At 40.4% G+C, this 20,338-nt stretch overlaps 1 protein-coding gene across 3 annotated transcripts in view; it reads left to right on the forward strand.

The window, feature by feature from the left end:
* The window catches only part of sgcd (sarcoglycan, delta (dystrophin-associated glycoprotein)), a 362,364-nt gene extending 347,093 nt beyond the window's left edge, over positions 1–15,271 (forward strand). For all 3 annotated transcript variants that reach the window (XM_074672035.1, XM_074672036.1, XM_074672034.1), the window contains one exon: positions 8,373–15,271. In XM_074672035.1, the coding sequence (XP_074528136.1) occupies positions 8,373–8,558 (186 nt within the window). In that variant the 3' untranslated portion in view covers positions 8,559–15,271. The remainder of the gene's footprint in view (positions 1–8,372) is intronic.
* The last annotated feature ends 5,067 nt before the right edge of the window (positions 15,272–20,338 follow it).

Consider the following 20,338-nt stretch of genomic DNA (forward strand, 5'->3'; position numbering starts at 1 on the left):
TGATTTCTCCTTATCTTCACTTTAGTTGTCTTTACAGCTTTTAGAAGTTTGTTTCCCTTCCTCCCCCTTCTTCCTGCGTCCTCTTTCTGTCTCTAACTTTCTCTGAACGCTGTCTTCTTCCTGCTTGCTTATCCACTGACATGCCACTTCCTCCCCTTCTCTCATCCTTTCCTCCCTGCTCCTAAATTCCTTCAACCGTCCCTTAATTCGTTACACACATCATTCCTCGCGTTCATCACGCTTGGCTGCGCTGATAAAAGGATTTCCCACCTTATGTTGCAGCAGTCCTGTCGTGTCAGATCTGTTAAAATCAGCGAGGGAGGATTAGGGAGAAGGAAGTGTTTAAAAGTTTCCTGCAAAAACACTTACATACATTAAGACAGGCGGCTGAAAGCAGCCGGACAAGGCGGACAAGGAGAAGCACGCTGCTTCAGGAAGGTGCCCTTGGATTCAGTTAAGTCCAATTAAAAGTGGCTCTGAAGCCCCACCCACATCGCCTTAAACTTACATTTGTCATGGCCGTGTGGTCCAAAATGAGGCTGCTGAACTCCTGATGGTCAATTCATGTAATTAGAAACACGTCTTGTGCTCCATTAGTGTTGCAAATGTCCATTTGTCAGACCTTTTTCCAACAAATACACACACTCTCTGCTTCCTCAGGCCTCCCTCGACCCCTGAACACCAATTACAGAGCAGCTTTGGTCTTCAGAGACCCACAAACCAGAAATAGACTCTCACACAGACGCTGTTGTTCCCTGAAGCCTCTCTGACACAAGGCTCAGACACACTCACACACACTATGTGCACACCATGACGTGGTCGTAAGCTCAGCAGACCACACCTCCTGCAGTGGAGATGTAATTTGGCCGACCTTTGAGGACCAGAGTCTAACTGAGCATTTAAGCTCCCCTGTGGCTGCATACTCTACCTAAACACCTCAAAGATCCGTTTATGCATGAAGGAGACTTCCAGAACTAAACTCATCAAAAGTCAGGCTTGTGCTGGGCCCCATTCTGAGTCCTTTTTGATGAGTTGAGGGAGTGAGAATGGGTTGGCGGTAAACATATACACTGATTGTGTAATGGGCTCTGAACAGTGCCAGAACACCGCCAACCAACAATCAGTTCAGTGCTGGAATCTGTCCTGAGGAGACAATGTTGGAGGACTAAAACAATCCTGGCAGAGATCTTCTGTGCCTCTATTTCTGTAGAACAATGGTGGTTTTATTCATCTGAAAAAATATAAATATGAATACATAAAGTGTATGAAACCTTCTGTAAGTGTGAAACGAACAAAAATGATTTAATACGTTTATGATCATCAGCGTCACGTGATTGGTTGCAATCTGACAATTCTCAAACAAAGGGGGAGTTAGACATTTTTCAAAGTTTATTTTTGGGCCTTTATTGAGAGGAGAGGACAGAACAGCTTTTTAGACCAAAGTTATTCTCTGGACCCAGCTTTAACATGTTTATTCCTGCTGTAAAGAGTGGCTTTTTGGGTGTGTACATGATTTCTGCGGTTTCTGTAGACAGCCTTTTGTGGACACTCAGCACTTGTGCACATGTCTGTCTCAATCAAAACCAGTATCCTCAAAGTGTTTTCTTTTAAGTCAGCCGTTAGGTCTGAATTCCAGAAAGCGCATGTCAGCAAGTCAAAGATGTTTCATATTTAGCAGTTTAGACAAAAGGCCAAAGTCAGGACCTCCAAAGTCAAAACGTCTAAAGTCAAGACTTCAAAAGTAAAAAAATAAAAGTTAAGACTTCAAAGTCAAGACATCCAAATTCAAGATGATCGAAGTCAGGATATCCAAAGTCAAGAGGTCCAAAGTCAAGATGTCCTAAGTCAAGACGTCCAAATTCAAGAAATCAAAAGTCAAGCTGTCCAAAGTCAGGATATCCAAAGTCAGGATATTAAATTTCAAGACTTCTAGAGTCAATACCACAAAAGTCAGGATGTCCATATTCAAGATTTCCAAGGTCAAGATGTCAAAATTCAAGAAATCCAAAGTTAAGATGTTCGAAGTCAAGATGTCCAAGGTCAAGACTTCTAAATTCAGAATATCCAAATGACCAAAATCATAACTCAAGAAGTCTAAATTTAGATATCCATAAACAAGATGTCCAAAGTAAAGACCGGTAGAGTAAACACATCTGTATTCAAGATTTCCAAGGTCAAGACGTCATAATCCAAAGCAACCAAAGTTCAAGATGTCCAAGGCCAAGACTTCTTAAGTCAGGATGTCAAGATAACCAAATGTCCAAAAGTCAAGATGTCCAAAATCAAGACGTCCAAATTCCAGGCGTCAAAAGTCAAGATGTCCAAAGTCAAGGCTTCCAAAGTCAGGATGTCAAGATGCCCAAAGTCAAGGCTTCCAAAGTCAGGATGTCAAGATGCCCAAAGTCAGGATATCCAAAGCCAGGATATCCAAATTTAAGACTTCTAGAATCAATACAACGAAATTCAGGATTCCAAATTCAAGATGTCCAAGTTCAAGACTTCTAAAGTCACAATATCCAAATGACCAAAATCAAAACTCAAGAAGTCTAAATTCAAATTCTCAAATTCAAGATGTCCAAAGTCAAGACGTCTAAATTCAAGACGCCAAAAGTCCCAGAAAAAGACCCAGAAAATTGTTACTGGTTTGTTTCTGCCTTTCTTGCCCACAGACCATTTACCCTCAAACCAGGTTGCTGATATTTTAAATCACCTTTGGACCAATTATTGTTATCCTGGGTTAGGGTTGCGGCAGGGGCTGGCATGTTAAGTAGCATCTGCTTTCTGCAGCTCAAAGGGGAGAGGATCAAGGAGCGAGGAGGAGAGGACATCTTATGTCAACATACATCCTTGTTACCTTTTTCCCTCCATTTATTTCCCTCTATGAGTCTCTGGTAGGAGAGGAGAAGCAGTGAAAAGAGGTATGTGAGGAGGGCATGGATGTGTCTTCAAAGAGCGGAAACGCAGCTCATTGGCACTTACAACATATTCACAGTATTGCCCTTAATGGCAGCTGGGATTGGCTCCTGCAACCCTGAAAATGGAAAGGCAGGAGAAGGTATCTTATCTCTCAGGGCAGGGATGAAAAATGCAGGTTAAATTCAATGCTTTGCATAGTGTGGCTAACATAAGTAGAGCTAGCTTTGTGATGTTCCTGGAAGAAGGATGAAATCTAGAAAACTCACCTGGATTTTTTTGAAGTTCTTAATAAAGCAAAAAATCTGTGAAAACCAGAAAAAAAGGTCATCCCGCTCTGTCCACTGCCCTTTATTTCCCCTCACACTCTCACTCTGAGATGCTCCAGCCTCTCTAACACAGAGGTCCTGTCACTGCTTCTCACCACCTGCCCCTCGTGGTGACAGATTTGTTCAACAGCAGCTGTCAGACAAGTCAGCTGAGACTTTTCTTTAAAAGTGTTCCAGGTCATTTGTTTGTGATGCCTCCCCGAGGAGCCCAGTAATGGCTCCTTTACCTTTTTTATGGCTGAGAGCTCCTCCTCTGCTCCTCTCTGAAACACCAGCTCTGCCGGAGCCCCCGGGAGGCCGCGAGGCAGAGGAGGGCAGAGAGATGAGCTTCATGCAGCACTGGTTTGTGTCTGTGGGAGAAAGACAGCTTGTTTCAATCAGCGAGGGGGTGAAGGAGTAAAGAGTGTGCTGAGTTTCTCTCCTGATGCTTCTGGGATGAGGGGAAGGATCTTGGGAGTAGCAGACAGTAAACCTCTGACCTTTGTAAGATGTAAGCTGCTCTCTTTTTGTTTACTTGTAGAAAATAGTGATAGTTTTTTAAATTCATGTTCTGACAGCTGGACGCTGAATTTGTGCTTTTAGCAACCAGTTGAAGTCTGTTCGCAAACAGCCTTGACATGAGGGCAGTACGTTTCATCAAAAGCTGTGGTTCACTTCTCTAAGGTTGCATCAATGCATCTCTTAGCTGCATCTTTTCCTCCTGTCATAGTCCCTCCCTTTCATAGAGGCATGTAGAGAAACAAAGCAAGGGAAGCATCAAGAAAAGAAGTAACAAGAAAATATGATGAGAGATGTAATGTTTTCTCTACAATAATCTCTCCTCCATCCTAGGAGACCTAAAATTACTTCTGGGACATAGCAGAAATATGATTTTAAGGACAGAAAAGCAGGGATGGGGTCAATTTGTGCCCCCCCCCCCCCCCCCCCCCCCCCCATTTATTGTGAACAGGTCATGGCGACTTAAGCTCTGGACATCATACCTACGGCCCATGAGAAGGCCTTTCTGGATTTCTGTGCTGCGGTTTGAAAACTCAGTCACGTTGTGACAGAAGATTAATTAAAAAAAAGGCATTTACAGTCATTACTTTCACTTAAAATTAAAAGAACATCCTTAAAGCTGTATCAGAAATAATGTGGTATCATTCGCTCTTTACTCTTTACCTAAGTCATCTACCACTTTGAGCAGCCTCTCATGGGAAATGGCTTTAGATTGAACTGGTGTAATAAGCTTCAGTATTTTTTAAAGCGACTAAGAATTAAGATAACAGCCTGTATTTATTTAAAGCATATGCTGCAAACTTGGCATGGCTGAAAAATAAACTTTTACTCAAACTGTTTCTCTGGAAATACAGAAATAAAAGTATGTGCATTCTGCAGAACATTCCCCTCAGCACTCTTTTACAACATTTTATATAACAGCAAGCTACTGGCAGTTATACCACTGAGTTCCTGACTACCAAGCATGGCAGGTAAAGCTCTTTAAGGATGACTGACTAACTTGCAAAACTCTGACATATTTTTCAGACCCTTCTAGCGAAGGCTCCTCCCCCATCTCCAAACCGCTCACAGGTGGACACGTCCTCCTCTCTCGCAGCAGATTTTTTCAGCTGCAGCCAGAGTAGGCAACTCATTGCAAATGAATTCTGCATGCTTGTGTCTATTTAGGGTCACTTTTGCTGGTTCCACACTGCAAAAAACTGAAATCTTATTGAGTGTTTTTGTCTTATTTTCAGTAAAAAATGTCTTTTAAGACTTGGTGTGAGCCACTATCACCTGTCCAGTCCAGAAAATTGTCTTGTTTTACATTATTCAGCGACAATAATGAGGTCTGAATTGCTTGTAACAAGGTAAAAAAAAAAAATCTGCCGATGGAACAAGAGAAAAAGTACTTGTATTGAGACATTATTCTAGGTCAAGCAAATTTTCTAGCAAATTTTCCTTATTCCATCTGCAGATTTTTTTTTTAATTTGTTACCAGCAACTCAGACCTCATTCTTGTCTTTAAATAACTTTAAACAAAACACTTTTCTCAACTGATAAGTTGAATGTGGCTCATATCAAGTGTATTGAGATAGTTTTTACTTAAAATAAGACACAATCACTTGATAAAATTTCAGTTTTTGCAGTGCAAGGAGTGTTGATATTTAGATATAAAAAAAATGGGGGAGAAGGGTCAGAAGAAGGTTTGTTTGTAGTTAAAAACATATTAAAAGTCTTTTTATACTCAATCCTTTTACAATTTCACGCAATGGACAATTGTGCAAATTAGTTTAAAGTGCCATTTACTGGCTTCTAGGGCAGCCAATACCTACCTTCCTTGCTGAAGAGTTGGCAACCTTACTGACATAAAGTGATTCATCACATGAACAGAAGTTTGTAGGGGTGGGACAAAAAAATTGAAAATCAATATATCAGAATTTTTTTTTATTTGACAATATCAAAATTGGAATTCTTTGTCAAAAAAGAGATTTTTTTTATTTTTCAAATTCAAATTCTTCATTTCAGTCTTTGTTTATAAACTATAAAAGTTACCACTTTTCTCCAGCAAAGGGTGAAATGTTTCTCTCTGACTCACGTGATGTGCATTTTATGGGAAATATGGGTTGTAGATAGTTTTTAGACATTATCATCATCATTTAGCTTTTTCCTAAGGTCCGGTGTTAGAAAAGGAAACTAGAAAAACGCAAAAATCGAAGAATCAAAATTTAAATCAGCACCTCAATAATAGTAATACAATCAAATTGCGAGAAAAGCATATCGTCCCAGCCCTAGAGGTTTGGTTTTCTTGTGCATTTCATACATTTCTGTGTTTCTTTGCTCACCTGAAATTATAGTAAAATGAGCTTAGTATGCAGCTAAGTGTACAGCTTAACAAGCAGCTCAGAGTGCAGTTTAGCCTAGCTCCATGTAGCAGAGCATCTCCATCTCCTTAATGAGGGGTGTGTCCATTATCAAGACCCCCAAATTTCTCCAAACATCCTGCATGCTTCACATTATTTTAGGCTTTTATTTTGAGATTGAACCAAATCAATGTTATGAAGATTTTGCCATCCTTAGTGAGGTGTGACACCGATCGTCTGTCTAAAGAGTGTGACGCTCTTAAAAAATAAAGCTTTTAAACCTGTTTTTCATTGAGTGCTCTATAAGTCTTACTTTCAGCTTCCTCCTGCTTCATGGATTCAGACAGATGCCCTTCAGTTGTTTTCTTACCCCCCAGGCTCTCTCCTCTTCAGCTTAAAACAGATTTCTCCTCAGAGATGATGCCAGGCTGATGTTCTGAGTGACTTTTATTCAGCGTATCAGTCCACCACGCATTTTTAACATTCATGGTGTGAGCTCCAAATTGAACACATGACCTTTAACAGCCACTCATCTATTGTCACTGAGCTGGAATATGCTGTGAGTACTGATAGAAAGCAGTCTAATAAACAAGACCTGTCTGAGGACGTAGAGAGATGCTTCTGTAGAGTGACTCTCAATATCCAACTCACTTACCATTCTGTGCAGCCCACAATGTGGAGTGCTAAGGTGTTAAGAGGCGCAGATGCTATTTGGGCGAGATGAATCCTAAAGGTAGACGACCAGAGGAGAAAAATAAAAGCCGAGCTAAAGAGAGCAGGTGGAGAGATTTGCTCTGAGAGCAATTAGAGTGAAGAGACGAGACGAGACGAGACGCGGGATTCAGAGAGAGTGAGCCGAGCTGGAGATGAAAGAGAAGAAGATGAGTTTTTTAGCCTTTAAAGAAAAAACAGGAATGTCTCTCTGGTGGAGTGTAAGCTAGGATGGTGGCTGTCCAGTGGGCGAGGTGCTGGTGTGGGCAGTTAGAGGCTTTTAGTGGAGAGCAACGTGAGCGCTTTGAGAGAGATTGAGGATTATTTGAGCTGGAGCTGGTTTTCAGCCAAGTGTTTCACATCCTGAACCATTGACAGACGAGCCACGTCCAGCTGGGAACAGTCCAGACTCTTAATTCTCAATCAGCAACAAGAAACTCTACATTCACTGGCCTCAGTGTCCAGTCACAAGAGGAACAAAGGAGATATTCAAACCTACAACTGTTTAGGTTCATCTGATACATTTTGAAGTCATGCTGTTGGTTTGGAAAGTTAGTTTCTTTTGCTTGACATCCTTTTTTTCAATGTATCAATTTTTACCTCCACCAAGGAGATTATGTTTTTGGGAGTGTATCTGTTTGTCTGTGAACAACATAACTCAAAAAGTGATGAAAGGATCATGATAAAATTTTCAGGAAATGTTCAAAATGGGACTAGGAAGCACTCATTAAATTTTCGAGGTGTTCTGGATTACTGTCTGGATCCAGAATTTTTTTTAAAGGATTCTTTATCATTATGAGATAGGGCTGTTTTCGCCATATGTATATATTGTACATACATGTATGTTGGTATTGTTCATTGTTGTAATATAATTTTTTTTTTTTTAATTAAAATGTATTGCAAGACATTTTATCCTATGTCTTTTTGACACCAAATCATTAGGTTCTAAAGATCACACAATTTAATCATATTTTTAATCAGAATTCTAACACCAATGTTCCAGATTAATATTTTTTATATCTGAAGAATGGGAGTATAACATTAAAGTAGGACTAAAATGTTGTGTGAGAATGCCTTGCAGAGGTCTGCTTTCTCTGAGTGCTTTTCTTGTTTTATTTTGTTCTATCCTGTCCAAAGTTCTTCCTTTTGTTGTTAAAAGCTGCAGAAAATCTCAGCTGGTTGTTGACTTTTACACATCCCATCCTAATGTAAGGATGCCCCCACCTGGACGGTGAAAGGAGCATGCTGGGAACATTAGAGTCAAAGCCTTTAGGGATGTTAGAGTAGTTTATTATGAAGTTCTGGATTGAGAGTGGGTATCCAGATGTTCATTTAACTCACAGGCTTCATATTGAAGTTTCCTCAAGCTGTGTCTCTGCCATCTAGTCCTGTCATTAGTCATAGTCCTGTCTGATCAGGGAGTTACATCTGTCTAAAAGAACACAACCTGCTTGTCACCATGTTGGAAAACTCACCTAAGCCTGCTGTTAACCAGACTTGCACATACTCCTCAGGTGCAAAGGAATCATAACTTGTTATCCCTAAATCACACTCACCTGTTTCCTCTCGCATCCCTCAGATCTCTCTGGACGCTCGGAGGATCCGTCTGATGCGGCTGCCTGAGGGGAAGGCCTCCACCAGCTCCTCGTCCTCCGGGACCAGGCAGACTGTCTACGAGGTTTGCGTTTGCCCCAACGGGAGGCTTTTCCTGTCCCAGGCTGGCACCGGATCCACTTGCCAGATCAGCAACAATGTCTGCCTCTAGGACCCTGAATCCCAATAATCAAGCAGATGTCCAGGGCCAGGCTGTCACCGCCTGCCTCACAGTAAGGACAGACAGACAGACAGACGGCCGGAGCTGAAGGAAAATTTACAATCACAGAAACTGTACTTCAAACAGACACATCAGTGTTTTCACACAACAACCATAAACCCTCTGACTGATTTCAAGCCTCTGCAGAAACCTTTCAACAGCCCGATTCTAAAATTTTTGGATTGAAGCTGCTCACAGCTGATATTTTGTGCCAATATTTCAATGCTAGGAAATATTTTCTCCCTTAATTTTGTACTTTTCAGAGCAGAAAACCCCTCTGAAGTAGGGTTAAGAGCATCATGGGACACTTTAACTCCCCGCCGAGTGTCACTCTCACACACACACCTACACACACACGCACACACACACACACGCACACACACACCCCTCTAAACTCTTTCTACAGCAGCCAACAGGAGGCGCTCTTTGGATTTTAAGCTGAATTACATTAACAGAGGAGTAATGTGTCACAGTGCAGGTTTTAAAGACTTTTTAATACAAGAGATACCAGAGTGGAAACTTCATCTCATCCTTTTTTAAATTATACTAAACTGACTGGATGATCAACACTTATCAATAAAAGGACAGTGCTGATGAAATACACACACACACACACACACACACACACACACACACACACACACACACACACACACACACCGTACACATGGTGAACACACACTTTTTGCTCATCGGAGCCTCCTGGTAGACGCTGAGAGGAGAACCTCCAGAGATTTATCAGAGGAGACATCGATCTGTTCCCTTCTCCCTGGAGAGAGAACGTCTCAGAGTCAGGATCAGGAGGGTGATCACCAACTCCTCTCCTCTGCGAGTCTTTCTTCTTCTTCAGCTAAATAAGGCGGGATTTTTTAAATCATTTTTTAAATCCCTCGTTGTTATGCTATGTACTCGTGAAATAACTGAAGACACAACATTGATGGATTCTGTCACTGGTCATCCATTTCCATTCTAACACGACTATTTTTCACCTGAAAAAGGGCTGGAAGACTGGGGAGTTGGGAAAATGTGTTGTTTATCTTTAGGAGACGAATTAAAAAAGTTTCATTAGTCCCTGATTTAAAACACAAAGGCATTTTAAAGCCCTTTCAATTAAGTAATCATTAAATAAGATGATTATTCAGCCCTCATGGGAACAGAAATGTTAGATTAGCTTCCCGTTGCTAAATGCAGCATTAATCTAGATAACAAAAAGTTTCTGACAGACTGGGATTTTTTATGTCAGGACACATTCAGCTGATTTTTATTGTTAATCTTAGATTCTATCTTGAAAGTCAAAGATCTGAGATAAGTCATAACTCACTTGTGTCACAAAAAGTTGGAACCCAGTGAAAGAAACTTAACTTGAATCTATAGCCCCTTTTCCTACAAGTGGTCTGGTTTGGAACAGCACAGTTTGGTACAGGTCAGATCGGTAAAGCCTGATCCTGTTTGTGTGTCCACAGCAAAGTTCGCACTTCTTGGTAAGTGGTGTGTAAGCTGGGTGCTGATAGCCACGTCAGCTACATAATAGCATGACGGTACAACAGTGTACCCTGATTTGTGATTGGCATGTGCCTCTTTGGTACAAAGCAATCAAGCTTTGCTTTCTTATTTTACCACGATTCTTTTGACAAATCAATGGACTGCACTGCTTCTATCTCCATCTTCTGGGGTCAGATTGGGATGTCTGGCATCCCAACAGAAGGGTACCAAGTGGGACAGTGCGGGTCAGTAATTTGGGGACCTGTCCTGGTCCTGGTCAAAGGAAATGCCACAAAAAATCTGCCACACAGAAGCAAAATGAACTGAACTGCTTGTAGACAAAAGGATTCTCAGAGTTTGAGATTTTGAGGGAAAAAAAGTTAAAATCTTAAGTGAAGGCTGTAGTCTAACAAAAGTAAGAGTTCTGAGATTAAAGTTGGAATATTAGAGGAAAACAGGAATCTGCGTCATCCCCAATGGTTTATTTGAGATTGTAAAAAATCTTTAGGGAAATGGAAAAAAATCATTGTGGTGTCATTTAGACTGGATCTGAGGGGCAAAATGTTATGAGGACAAAAAATAATAATAATTCTGATCAGAAAACGAAAGAAACTCTGAATTAATTTGAGAGACAGAGAAATGTGCATAAAAGAATGCCATTTAGAATCAATCATAGACTCATTTTTCAATCTTATTCAGAAATTTGAAAATAAGATTTTAAATAATAATTCCAAATAAAATTCTGAGAAAACATTAACTAAGATTTAATTTGAGAGCTGTGGGGAAATAAAGTTCAGTTTAGAATTAATTTCAGAATTGTAACAAATAAAATCATCAAAGAATTCTGAGGTAAAAGCAATTTGCATTAGTTAAAGAATGAATTAAATTCATATTTCTCAAAGAAAATTCTAAGCTCTCTCTTTAATCTGAGAAGAAAGCAATTTTATTCTGAGAAGGGAACTTGAATTTATGCCTAACAACTGAACTACAATGAAATGAAATGTTGCTCCTTTGCTGTCATTCATTTGGTCCACGTCTCCAACTCAAATCTCACCCTAACAGTGAAACTCTACATCCTTGTTTTTTCTTCTTCTTCATGATAATACCTGAAAAGATGTCCTGACCCTCAAACAGCTGCTGGAGCCGTGGTGCTGACCCTGACCTCTTCCTGCTCTGAGACTTTCTTCAAAAAGGAACAAACTAAAAAACAGTAACACGAGCCGCTCTGCGACCTACCGACCGACCAACCAACTGAGGGGAACTGTGCCTGTGCCTTATGTCCATGCACTCGTGGCAAGAAGAAGCACATCACAGACTTTCTTTAGCATCAACGAGTCAAATGTCTGATTTCTGTTCACTCCCATCCCATCCACAACTCTCCCTCCACGGGGAATGCAAAGACCTTCAGCTAAACCTGACTGCAGCGCCCCCTACTGGCAACACCTGACTCTTAGAAAGGGTATAATTTTTTCTAATAACCACTTAAGCTTTATCATTTTGAGGTGGTGTGCATGTGATTTTGGTTTTAGTCTAAAACATACTGTGTGAAAACATTCATGTTTTTATTTTTGTCTTCTGAGTCCTAGTCGATGGATAATTGCACTGAGGTTCTGGTTTTCACTGATTATCACAAGCTTCTCGGTCAAAAACTGTTTGCTTCTCTCCACAAGATATCAGTATGTTTTGATTTTTAAACACAGATATGGTCCTTAAAAAGTGCTTCCTTAAAAAAATGACTTACCCCAATCATTAGTTGACAGCACATACAGCTCTGCTGAAGTCTAAGGCTCGTACTTTCAGTCAGGAATTCCTACACTCCACTCTGATTTTTGTGGATAGAGCCATGCAGGCTCAATAGGCTCTATTTACACATGCAAAAGATTCCCTGAATTTCTTTACATGCATGTGTGAATAAACTCAAACAGCACGTTTTTTCTTTTTTTCACCTCGTCTTTACTTGAACTTTTCCTGCAAGCCTCTTAGTTGAGTGCCCGCGATGAGTCAGGTATCATTCCATGTGCAATTGTAACGTGAAGTTTGTGCAATCTCAGAAGAGCAACAAGAGACAGGATGTCTCACTTGGAGGATCTGTACATTCACGCAGGTTTCTGCTGCATTGCCTGCCTTGATGTTGCAAATGTAGCTTTTCATGTCCTGCTTCCTCAGACCTTCCTCCTTCCAGTCTGACATTAAAGATGTAATACTTTCTGACGTGAGTGAACATACAATGTTGGAGGATTTTGAGAATGCATGTATGGAAGAGGTTTGACTGTTTTAAAACGACCCTGGTTTATCTCCACTCATTTGAGGTTTAATTCTGTTCAGTCCAGCATGAAGAACGTCCTCCAGAAAGCTAGAGTCAGGAGACACAGGGAAATATTTTGTCTTCTTTGAGACAATAGGCGACATTAAAAAAAAGTTGCAACTACCAAGAAGCAGGCATGCACCTTGCAAGCCAACCATGTGCTTTGAACTGCACTTACTGCATCAATTATGGTCACATCTGGCTTGTAAAACCGAGAGCAACACCAGGAAAACACCATATGTGTCTCATCCATCAACTCAAACCAGCTGCGTGTTCAGTCCTGCACGTATCAGGACCAGCTGGGGTCACAGACTGAGGTGTTCCCTGGAATCCCACCCCAGTGATGATCCTCTCCTGGTTCATGTTGAGCTGTAAAACTTTAAATCTGTTGACTCCTGGTCTGGCTCCACACTCATTATGTCCGTTTGTAGTTGAAGTCAAGAATACTAAATACTATCTGGTTTGGACACGCTTTGTTTTATTTTGAAAGTCACTGGGTGTTTTTTGGTAGTTCCACAACTTCCTGTCCCACTCAGTCTGCTCTGTGTGAATTGATGGATTTTAGTTTTGAGTATCCGCCTTTTACATCTCAAGTCACAAGATTTCTGACACTAAAAGGTGCAATAAATGGATTTATAATGTTTAAAGAGAGGGACTGTTTTTCCGAGTAGTTTGTGATAACTCAGCATTCAGCTCTCCTCAGCTGGAGCCAATCACCTGACAGAGTTTGTGTCACGATCATTCTCTCACATTTTGGTGGAAATTGTTCATATCTGTTAGGAGTTTTAAGCTCCAATTACATCTTTACGGACTCACAAGCTCCCGTTTGTCTTGGAGTTTCATATTTTTGTGCAGTTTTAGTCAGTTTTGTAATCCTTTTAAAGAGTCAGGTGTTCCAACCCTCTCGCTGTCTCTCAACTTCTCTGTCGCTGTATATTAAAGGACTTTCTGAGATATTTCACCTATCTGATGTATTTGATTTTTGAATACCTGTACACAAGAGAAATACTGATTTTTATACGGTTGTATATGTAAATAATGTATACAGAACCGCTGTGAGCGTCAGATGGAGCACGCCCACAAAGAGAAACTGCTCTTTTGCAAAAACGCAAATCTTTTTTATAACGTACATCAGTGTGTGTTTTGTATGAAAAGGGCAAAAAAAAAAATCATGTTTGAGGATGATGTTAAGTTAGCATGTACAGCAGTGTATTCAAAGTTTGCTTGTGGAGACGAAGCTGCTTTGTTTTTCAGCCTCTCCGTCTCTGCAGCTGTGCTCAGATGTTTCACACAAACACAAATCTGCTTTTCCTTTCTCCTTCTCCTCCTCTTCTCCCTCTTCTTCTTCTTCCTCTTCTTCTTGTCGCTGTCGGCCCAAGGTCTTTGCATTCCCTCCAAGTGTGCTGTGTGTAAAAATTGTGTAACTATGGGTGAGCTTTTTGTTTTATTCTTCTGCTTCACAGAACGTGTTGAATGATTCTCAGAGACGCACACACAAACCAAAACTGCGAGAAGAAAAACAGAGAGGGGGAGGAGACGGAGGGCAGCACGGGGTCCGGACAGAGACGCAAACAAAGAGACAACAGCTGGGGAACAAAAAATACAAATGGAGAGAGGACAACATTTAATTTGTGTAATCTGGAGGTACAGTGGCCACGACAGGGAACTGCATGAATGTTGAAAATATTTTGCTGAACACCAAACAAAACATTTGATATGCAAAAACTATTGAACAAAACTATAAACCAAAGTGAAAATTTATTTAACTAGATAACGAAACCTAGAAAAAGCTCAACGAACACATACTAATTTAGAAAATGCAAAAGAAATATTTAATTTGAAAAAAAACATTCATTGATATATGAGACAATTTTTCTTGCCAAAAAGAAAAATTTGAAGAAACAAAAAGTAAATTACTCGAACTGCAAGAATGTGTTCTTCAATTCATCCCAAATTTCATTTCAAAACAAGAAACAATTTAAAAACTATTCATAATTTTGGGAAAACAAAAATCCTGGAAAAATGTATAAACTGATTTTGTAACATACAAAACTGTCATACAATGCAAATATTAGAGCTTTCTGAAATATTAGTTTTTAAAAATGATATTTTCAAGTGAAATCTATTCAGTGATTTGCAGAACAAAAAATCTGCTGAAGGTATGAATGTTCTTTATTATAGTGTCGTTCACTTAAGTTAAACACTGAAGGAAAAACAAAACAAACAGGAAAGTAAAAAATAAATAAATAAATAAGATAAGATAAGATGAAACAAAAGAACTGAAAAACAAAAAAGTTTTCGAAAGTCAAATGTTTCAGGAACCACAAAATTATTTCTTAAACGTAATTTATTTCTTGGAATGAAAAATAAGTTATTTAATTCAATGGTAAAATTTTCCTATGTTATTTCACAACTCACAAAACGCTCACAAATTGCATTTAAAATATTATTACGTTTTTGAATTTTGTGTTTCATAAATATTTCTGCTGTTTGCTTTTATTTTAGTTTTTTCTCATTGAAAAAAAAAAACTTTTTTTAAAGGTATTTAATCTTTTTTTTTTTTTCTTTAACCAGTGCACTGCACTCGTGCGCAATGAAATCTTTTTTTGCATTGAGTGTAAAACTTATGGTGTTCAGTAAGAATTGTTTTTGAGTCATCTTCAGGCCACCGTACTTAAAAGATAACCAATTGCCCCGTACAGCTAAGTACGTTTGCTTATCAATCTCTCTGATGTCACTTCCTGTCATGCAGCCCTGTGCGCTCTCCACTCCTCCTCTGCAGAACTCGAGGGGTTAACATCCATCCTGAATTGTTCCATTTTTCCTCATTTTCAGTCTGAAACTGCCGTTCATGGAGTAGTTTTCAAAGATGCCAAAATAAAAGGCGTTGTTCAAGTTGACTGCAGTGTTTTTTTTTTGTTGTTGTTTTTTTTACCAGTTTTAGGATCAGAACAATAATCCCCTTTGTCTCTGCGACGTGGCAAAGGCTTCAGTTCTTCATCACTGAGAGGACAACAAAAACCAGTTGCTGCTTCAGAGGGATGTTGGTCACGTTTGCTTTGTCACCTTTCTTTGTCTTGTGTCTCTTTAATACCCTGTTTGACATAAACAGTGACGTTCATAATAAAAAAGTTTACATGTTCAAGTTTTAAAGTTCAGCATCTGGTTTCAGGCAACCTGAAAGAAAAGTTTGAGCAGAATTTTGAGCGAGTCTGATTTAAGAAAACATCATTTCATCCTGACAGAAACAGGAAGCCATAGTCTCCCTCAGGCCCTCATCATTGGACTTAATCCTTTTTTATCTGCAGCACAAACATGTGGCAGAAATCTCTCAGTGAACGGAGGGGACAGGGAGAGGAGTTAAAACAGAAGTTATCTGACTGTTGATGCACAGTCAGATTAGTATTATGATTCAAAAACTTTGTCTAAGTTTAGACGGTTGGTTTGAATGTTTGAGCCTCCAGTGTCAACTTGGATCAATGAAAAGAAGCAGAATAAGTTCACCTTTGTGGTTTTCATAGTGGCATCTGTTTTTAAAGACCTTCAAATTTTACCTATGGTCTTGGGTTTTTAGGCTAGAGATACAGCCTGTGTCCAAAAAACACCATTAAAGAGGGGTATTGTGCTTTTTTAGTCTTTATTCTGTTCCTCTGATGCTCCTGTAGTATCTTAACATAATTTAGAGATAAAAAAAAACAAACAAAAAAACCACCATTTTTACTCTCTGGTGTTTTAGAAAACCCTTGTTTCGGCCTCCGATGTTTCAGCTGCTCTCCCTTAAAGGCGCCCCATTCAACAAACCTCCATCTATCTGGTTGGCCAGACTTTCGAGGCCTGTGAGAGGGGACAGACCCATGGACAGACTTTAGGTTTGAGGCTCCAAGGTGTCTCAAACCAATTAGAGGATCAGTATGTGATGACCTCATCATTTCAAGCAATTTTGGTAATGATCTGGTGAAGGCCGCAGGCTTTTAGAGCCAGCCTCTAGTGGACACTTAAGAAACTGCAGCTTTGCACTTTCCAACTGGCTTCAAGACCAGAGGCTGCTGCTTGCTTACAACCTTCCTTAACAGCATTAACTTGACCAAAAAGCTTGAGCCTTGCAAGAAAATCCAACTCTAGCAGGTTTACAACGCATCAACAATACATTTTGATTTTTTTAATTCTTGACGTGCTGACATGCACTCAAGCAAACCTGCATTTGCAACAGGAACACATCTATGTTGAAGGGCTGCAGGGTCGTGAAGTCCCTGTGAAGAAATGAGAGGAAACTATGCTTTGTTGTTTATGTCACAAACCGACATGAGACCAGGATGGTTATGGTGCTTTTAAAAACCAGAGATGAATCTGTGGAGATGTCGCTGCATCCTGCTTCTTTATTCCACGACGCTGCCTGATCGTATCACTGATGATCCGTACAGAAACTGGAACACGGAAGACTGACGCTGGATTTAATCTTCCCAAAATGTCATACGACAGCACTCCTCTGTGCTTTATCTCCTGCTGCTTCATGATTAAACCAGTCCCCACATTTCTTTGCCGTCCTTCTCGTCTTCACGCTGTTATCCGTCTGATGGCACATGAGTAATAACACGTGTGAAATTGGTTTCCAGAGACTTTATATGCTACTCCTTTGTCTCTAAAAGCTGCGGACGTGCTGGAGGAGAAAGCTCTGGGGCTCTTTGTCCGGCCTTAATGAAGCTTTTTATTCCTGAGACGGCAGGACGACCTGTCTGCCTGTGTTTTTAGGGAGTGAAAAATACGGACCTGGATTCATGCATTTTAAAGCCAGAGCTGCGATTATCACGAGACGTTAAGAGCAGCAGCAGCAGCAGCAGTGTCCACCCTCAGATTAACTTTCCTTCAGTGTATTTTAATTTGATCTTTCTCCCCCAGCCTCTCTCCGAGCGCTGCACGGTTCACTCCGGGTCAGGCCTCCTCTCTTGTTTGCAGTGTTATCAGCCCGCTGAACCGTTGCCACCTCAGATTAAGCTTTGCTTCTCGCTCTCTTTGGGCTTTATGAAGGCAAGGCCAGCGAGGCCAGTGAGCCTGTTTGATCTGAGCTGCTGGAGGCCTGAAAAAATGGGCTTTAACGGCTCGCCTCATTAGACGATCTTCAGTGAGCGACGGCAAACCTCGGTACGCTGCAGAAACATTCATTTCAGAACATCTTTAAAGTCAAATTTCTAGACATCTTTAAACATCTGATTTTATCCGAAGCAGACGGGCATGGATTCAAATTTAAATGTCCTTCTCTTTCTTTGTGATGAGAAGTAACTGCAGCCCACAAAGGGATAAAAGTAAGCCAAGTTTCCCTTCTCGATCACTCTCTCTTGACCCTCACTTATCAGGGTTTTGACAAGTTTCTGCAAGAGGATGCTTCAAGGTCTCGAGTCTTTGTTGGACTGGCAGATAATTTTCTGGGCAGAAATATCTTTCTCCGGCGTCGAACACAGAAAACTCATCTCTCCTCTCTGACTGATGGAGTAAAAGGCTGAAACTTTTAAACTGGGTCAGGGAAACTGTTGAATCAATGTGTGCTTCAACTCTTCTGCTCTAACTGTCACTTCTTTCATTGAGAGGGATCTTAAAGGATGTGAGCACCCTGTGTTTTTGTATAGACACTTCCCTCATCATTGTCTTTGAACTCTCTGATGAGACCAGAAACTGGAACAAACATCTGCAGGAGTCAGCGCGGCTAACACCCGCAGAGTTGGATGATCTCACACTGAGTGTTTAGCTGCATGTGCAGCGTGGAACGCTTTGGCCAGAATTCAGAAAAACTGGACTCATTTCAGTTTAGGAAACCAGTCCGTACTTAATGAGTGATGGCACAGACAAACTCAGCAGCGCCAGATGTGATTTTCTCACATCCTGATGAAAACAAACGCTGGGGGTCAAAGGTCACATCTTGGTACCAATTCTTGTGAATTTCAGCGTCATTAACATGCTTTTAATCAGAAGTTGGAAGTAGTGCAAAGACTCATCCCTGCTGCCTGTGAGTCCCACTTACAAATACAAAAGAATTTTCAAACTTCAAAAACTGTGAAAGTTTACTTTTTCAAAACACCTGGACTGGAGAGCAGATGCTAGAGGGTACCTCCAAGTAGATTCCTAAGGTAACCTTTGTGATGTGCTGGGTCTTTATAAGCCCACACTAGGGAATACTTTGAAGCCCATGCTAAGGGTCAAGCCTCCCAGGTACCCTGATCTAGACCCTATAAGAAACCTTGAAGCAGCCTCTTCAGCATAGTAAACTATATTTTTAACTGAACATTGAAGCAGCCTCTAAGGTACCCTGATCCAGACCCTTAATGGAACCTTGATCATCCTCTTGGGCACTCTGATCAAGACCCTTTAAAGAATCTTGAAACAGACTTTGAGGTATTCTGCTTTGAGGTTCTTTAAAAGGTCTCACTCAGACAGAGGTACAACAATTTAGCCCTGATCAAGGGAATCTGTAAAAGTATGAGATACTCTGATACAGACCCTAAAATGAACACTGAAGCAGTGACCAAGGCACTTTGATCTAGACCAGATCAAGGAACCTTCAAGCAGCCTCTGAGGTACTCCAATCTAGACCTTTAAAAGTACCCTGAAGAAGCCTCTGAGATACTCTGATCTAGACCTCTAAATGTACCCTGAATTATCCGATCAAGGTGCTTCGAAGCTAGCATGACAAGGTAGCCTAGAGACTATTTCTGGGTCTGTTTGTTAATTGTTAACATGAAAGTGAGAGCAATTTTCTAGGGTATCTTGAACATGGTGTTAACTAGTAAAGTGCTGAGGGGTATCTTGATGTGCAGGCTAAAGGGTGGTGACCCTCTTGATGGCTCCAACATCAGATCTTGCAGAAAGGATCTTATCAATGTGTCTCATACTGTGCTGGAAGCTGTAAAGAGGTATCAAACCATCCATTGTACGAGGATATGTTTCATTCTGGCACCTGAATCTAATCATCTGCTTGTGTTGATAATACTAAAGCACTAATCAGATGTATTAGTTGAGCGTTAGCAGGCTTTGATTCTCTAAACTTTTGTTTGTTGACACGATGGAGAGCCTAATGAAAAGAGGCTCTGAACAGCAGGAGGGATGCGGATCAAGCTGTGAACTAATTGGCTGTGTAGTGACTGAAGGCTGCTGTAGAGAGCTGAGTCTGCCTGTTCATACTCACAGCTCTGCATTATAAAGAGGGGGTGGGGGGTAGCAGTTTGATGAAGCAGGGCTGTTGTTTGGCAGCGTAACAGCTGAAGCTTTCAGAATTATTTTAATGGTCATTTAATGCCTTTAAACAGCCGGGCTGCTGGAACTGTACGAGATCATGCGCAAAGAGGTTTTTCTGTAATTACGAGCTTAATAATAAAGGCAACATACTGCTTCAAGACTAATGACAGGGCTTGTTAGGAAAGTGTTAATCTTGGTTGTTCAATCCATCCATTCAAATTCCACTGCTAATCCAGAGCGAAAAACAACCTGACCTATAAGGGGTCATGGAAAGCAGTCATTAAAAAGGCAACACGTCAGTTTAACTGCCAATTATAATCATGTTACCAGCAAAAAAGCCCTTATCAGAACGGCCTTCTTTCTTTTACAACCCCCCCAAAAAAACACCTCTGCCAAACCTAATCGGAAATACTTGTGTTTTAGACTTACATGACATTTGAATTGGAATGAAAAATACTTTAACTTCTATTTACGGGATGAAAAAACTACCTTAAAATCTCTCAGGCAAAGTTTAAAGAGGGGTATAATTTAAAAAAATATATATATATATATTTTTTTTTTTTCATCTTTTTCTTTACTTGTCACTCTCTGGTGCCCTCTTGTATTTTTAAGTGACTTACAGCTCAGAATAAATCCCTTTTTTCTCTTTTAGGTGTTTTATTAAAGCCTTATTTCAGACTCTGTCTTGAACACTTGGTTTGGCCGCTGTTATTTTTAACCC

The sequence above is a fragment of the Halichoeres trimaculatus genome, unplaced genomic scaffold (genome assembly GCF_033239565.1).
Source record: "Halichoeres trimaculatus isolate MK-OKI-2021-1 unplaced genomic scaffold, fHalTri1.1 fHalTri1_scaffold_6, whole genome shotgun sequence".
NCBI classification, from domain to species: domain Eukaryota; kingdom Metazoa; phylum Chordata; class Actinopteri; order Labriformes; family Labridae; genus Halichoeres; species Halichoeres trimaculatus.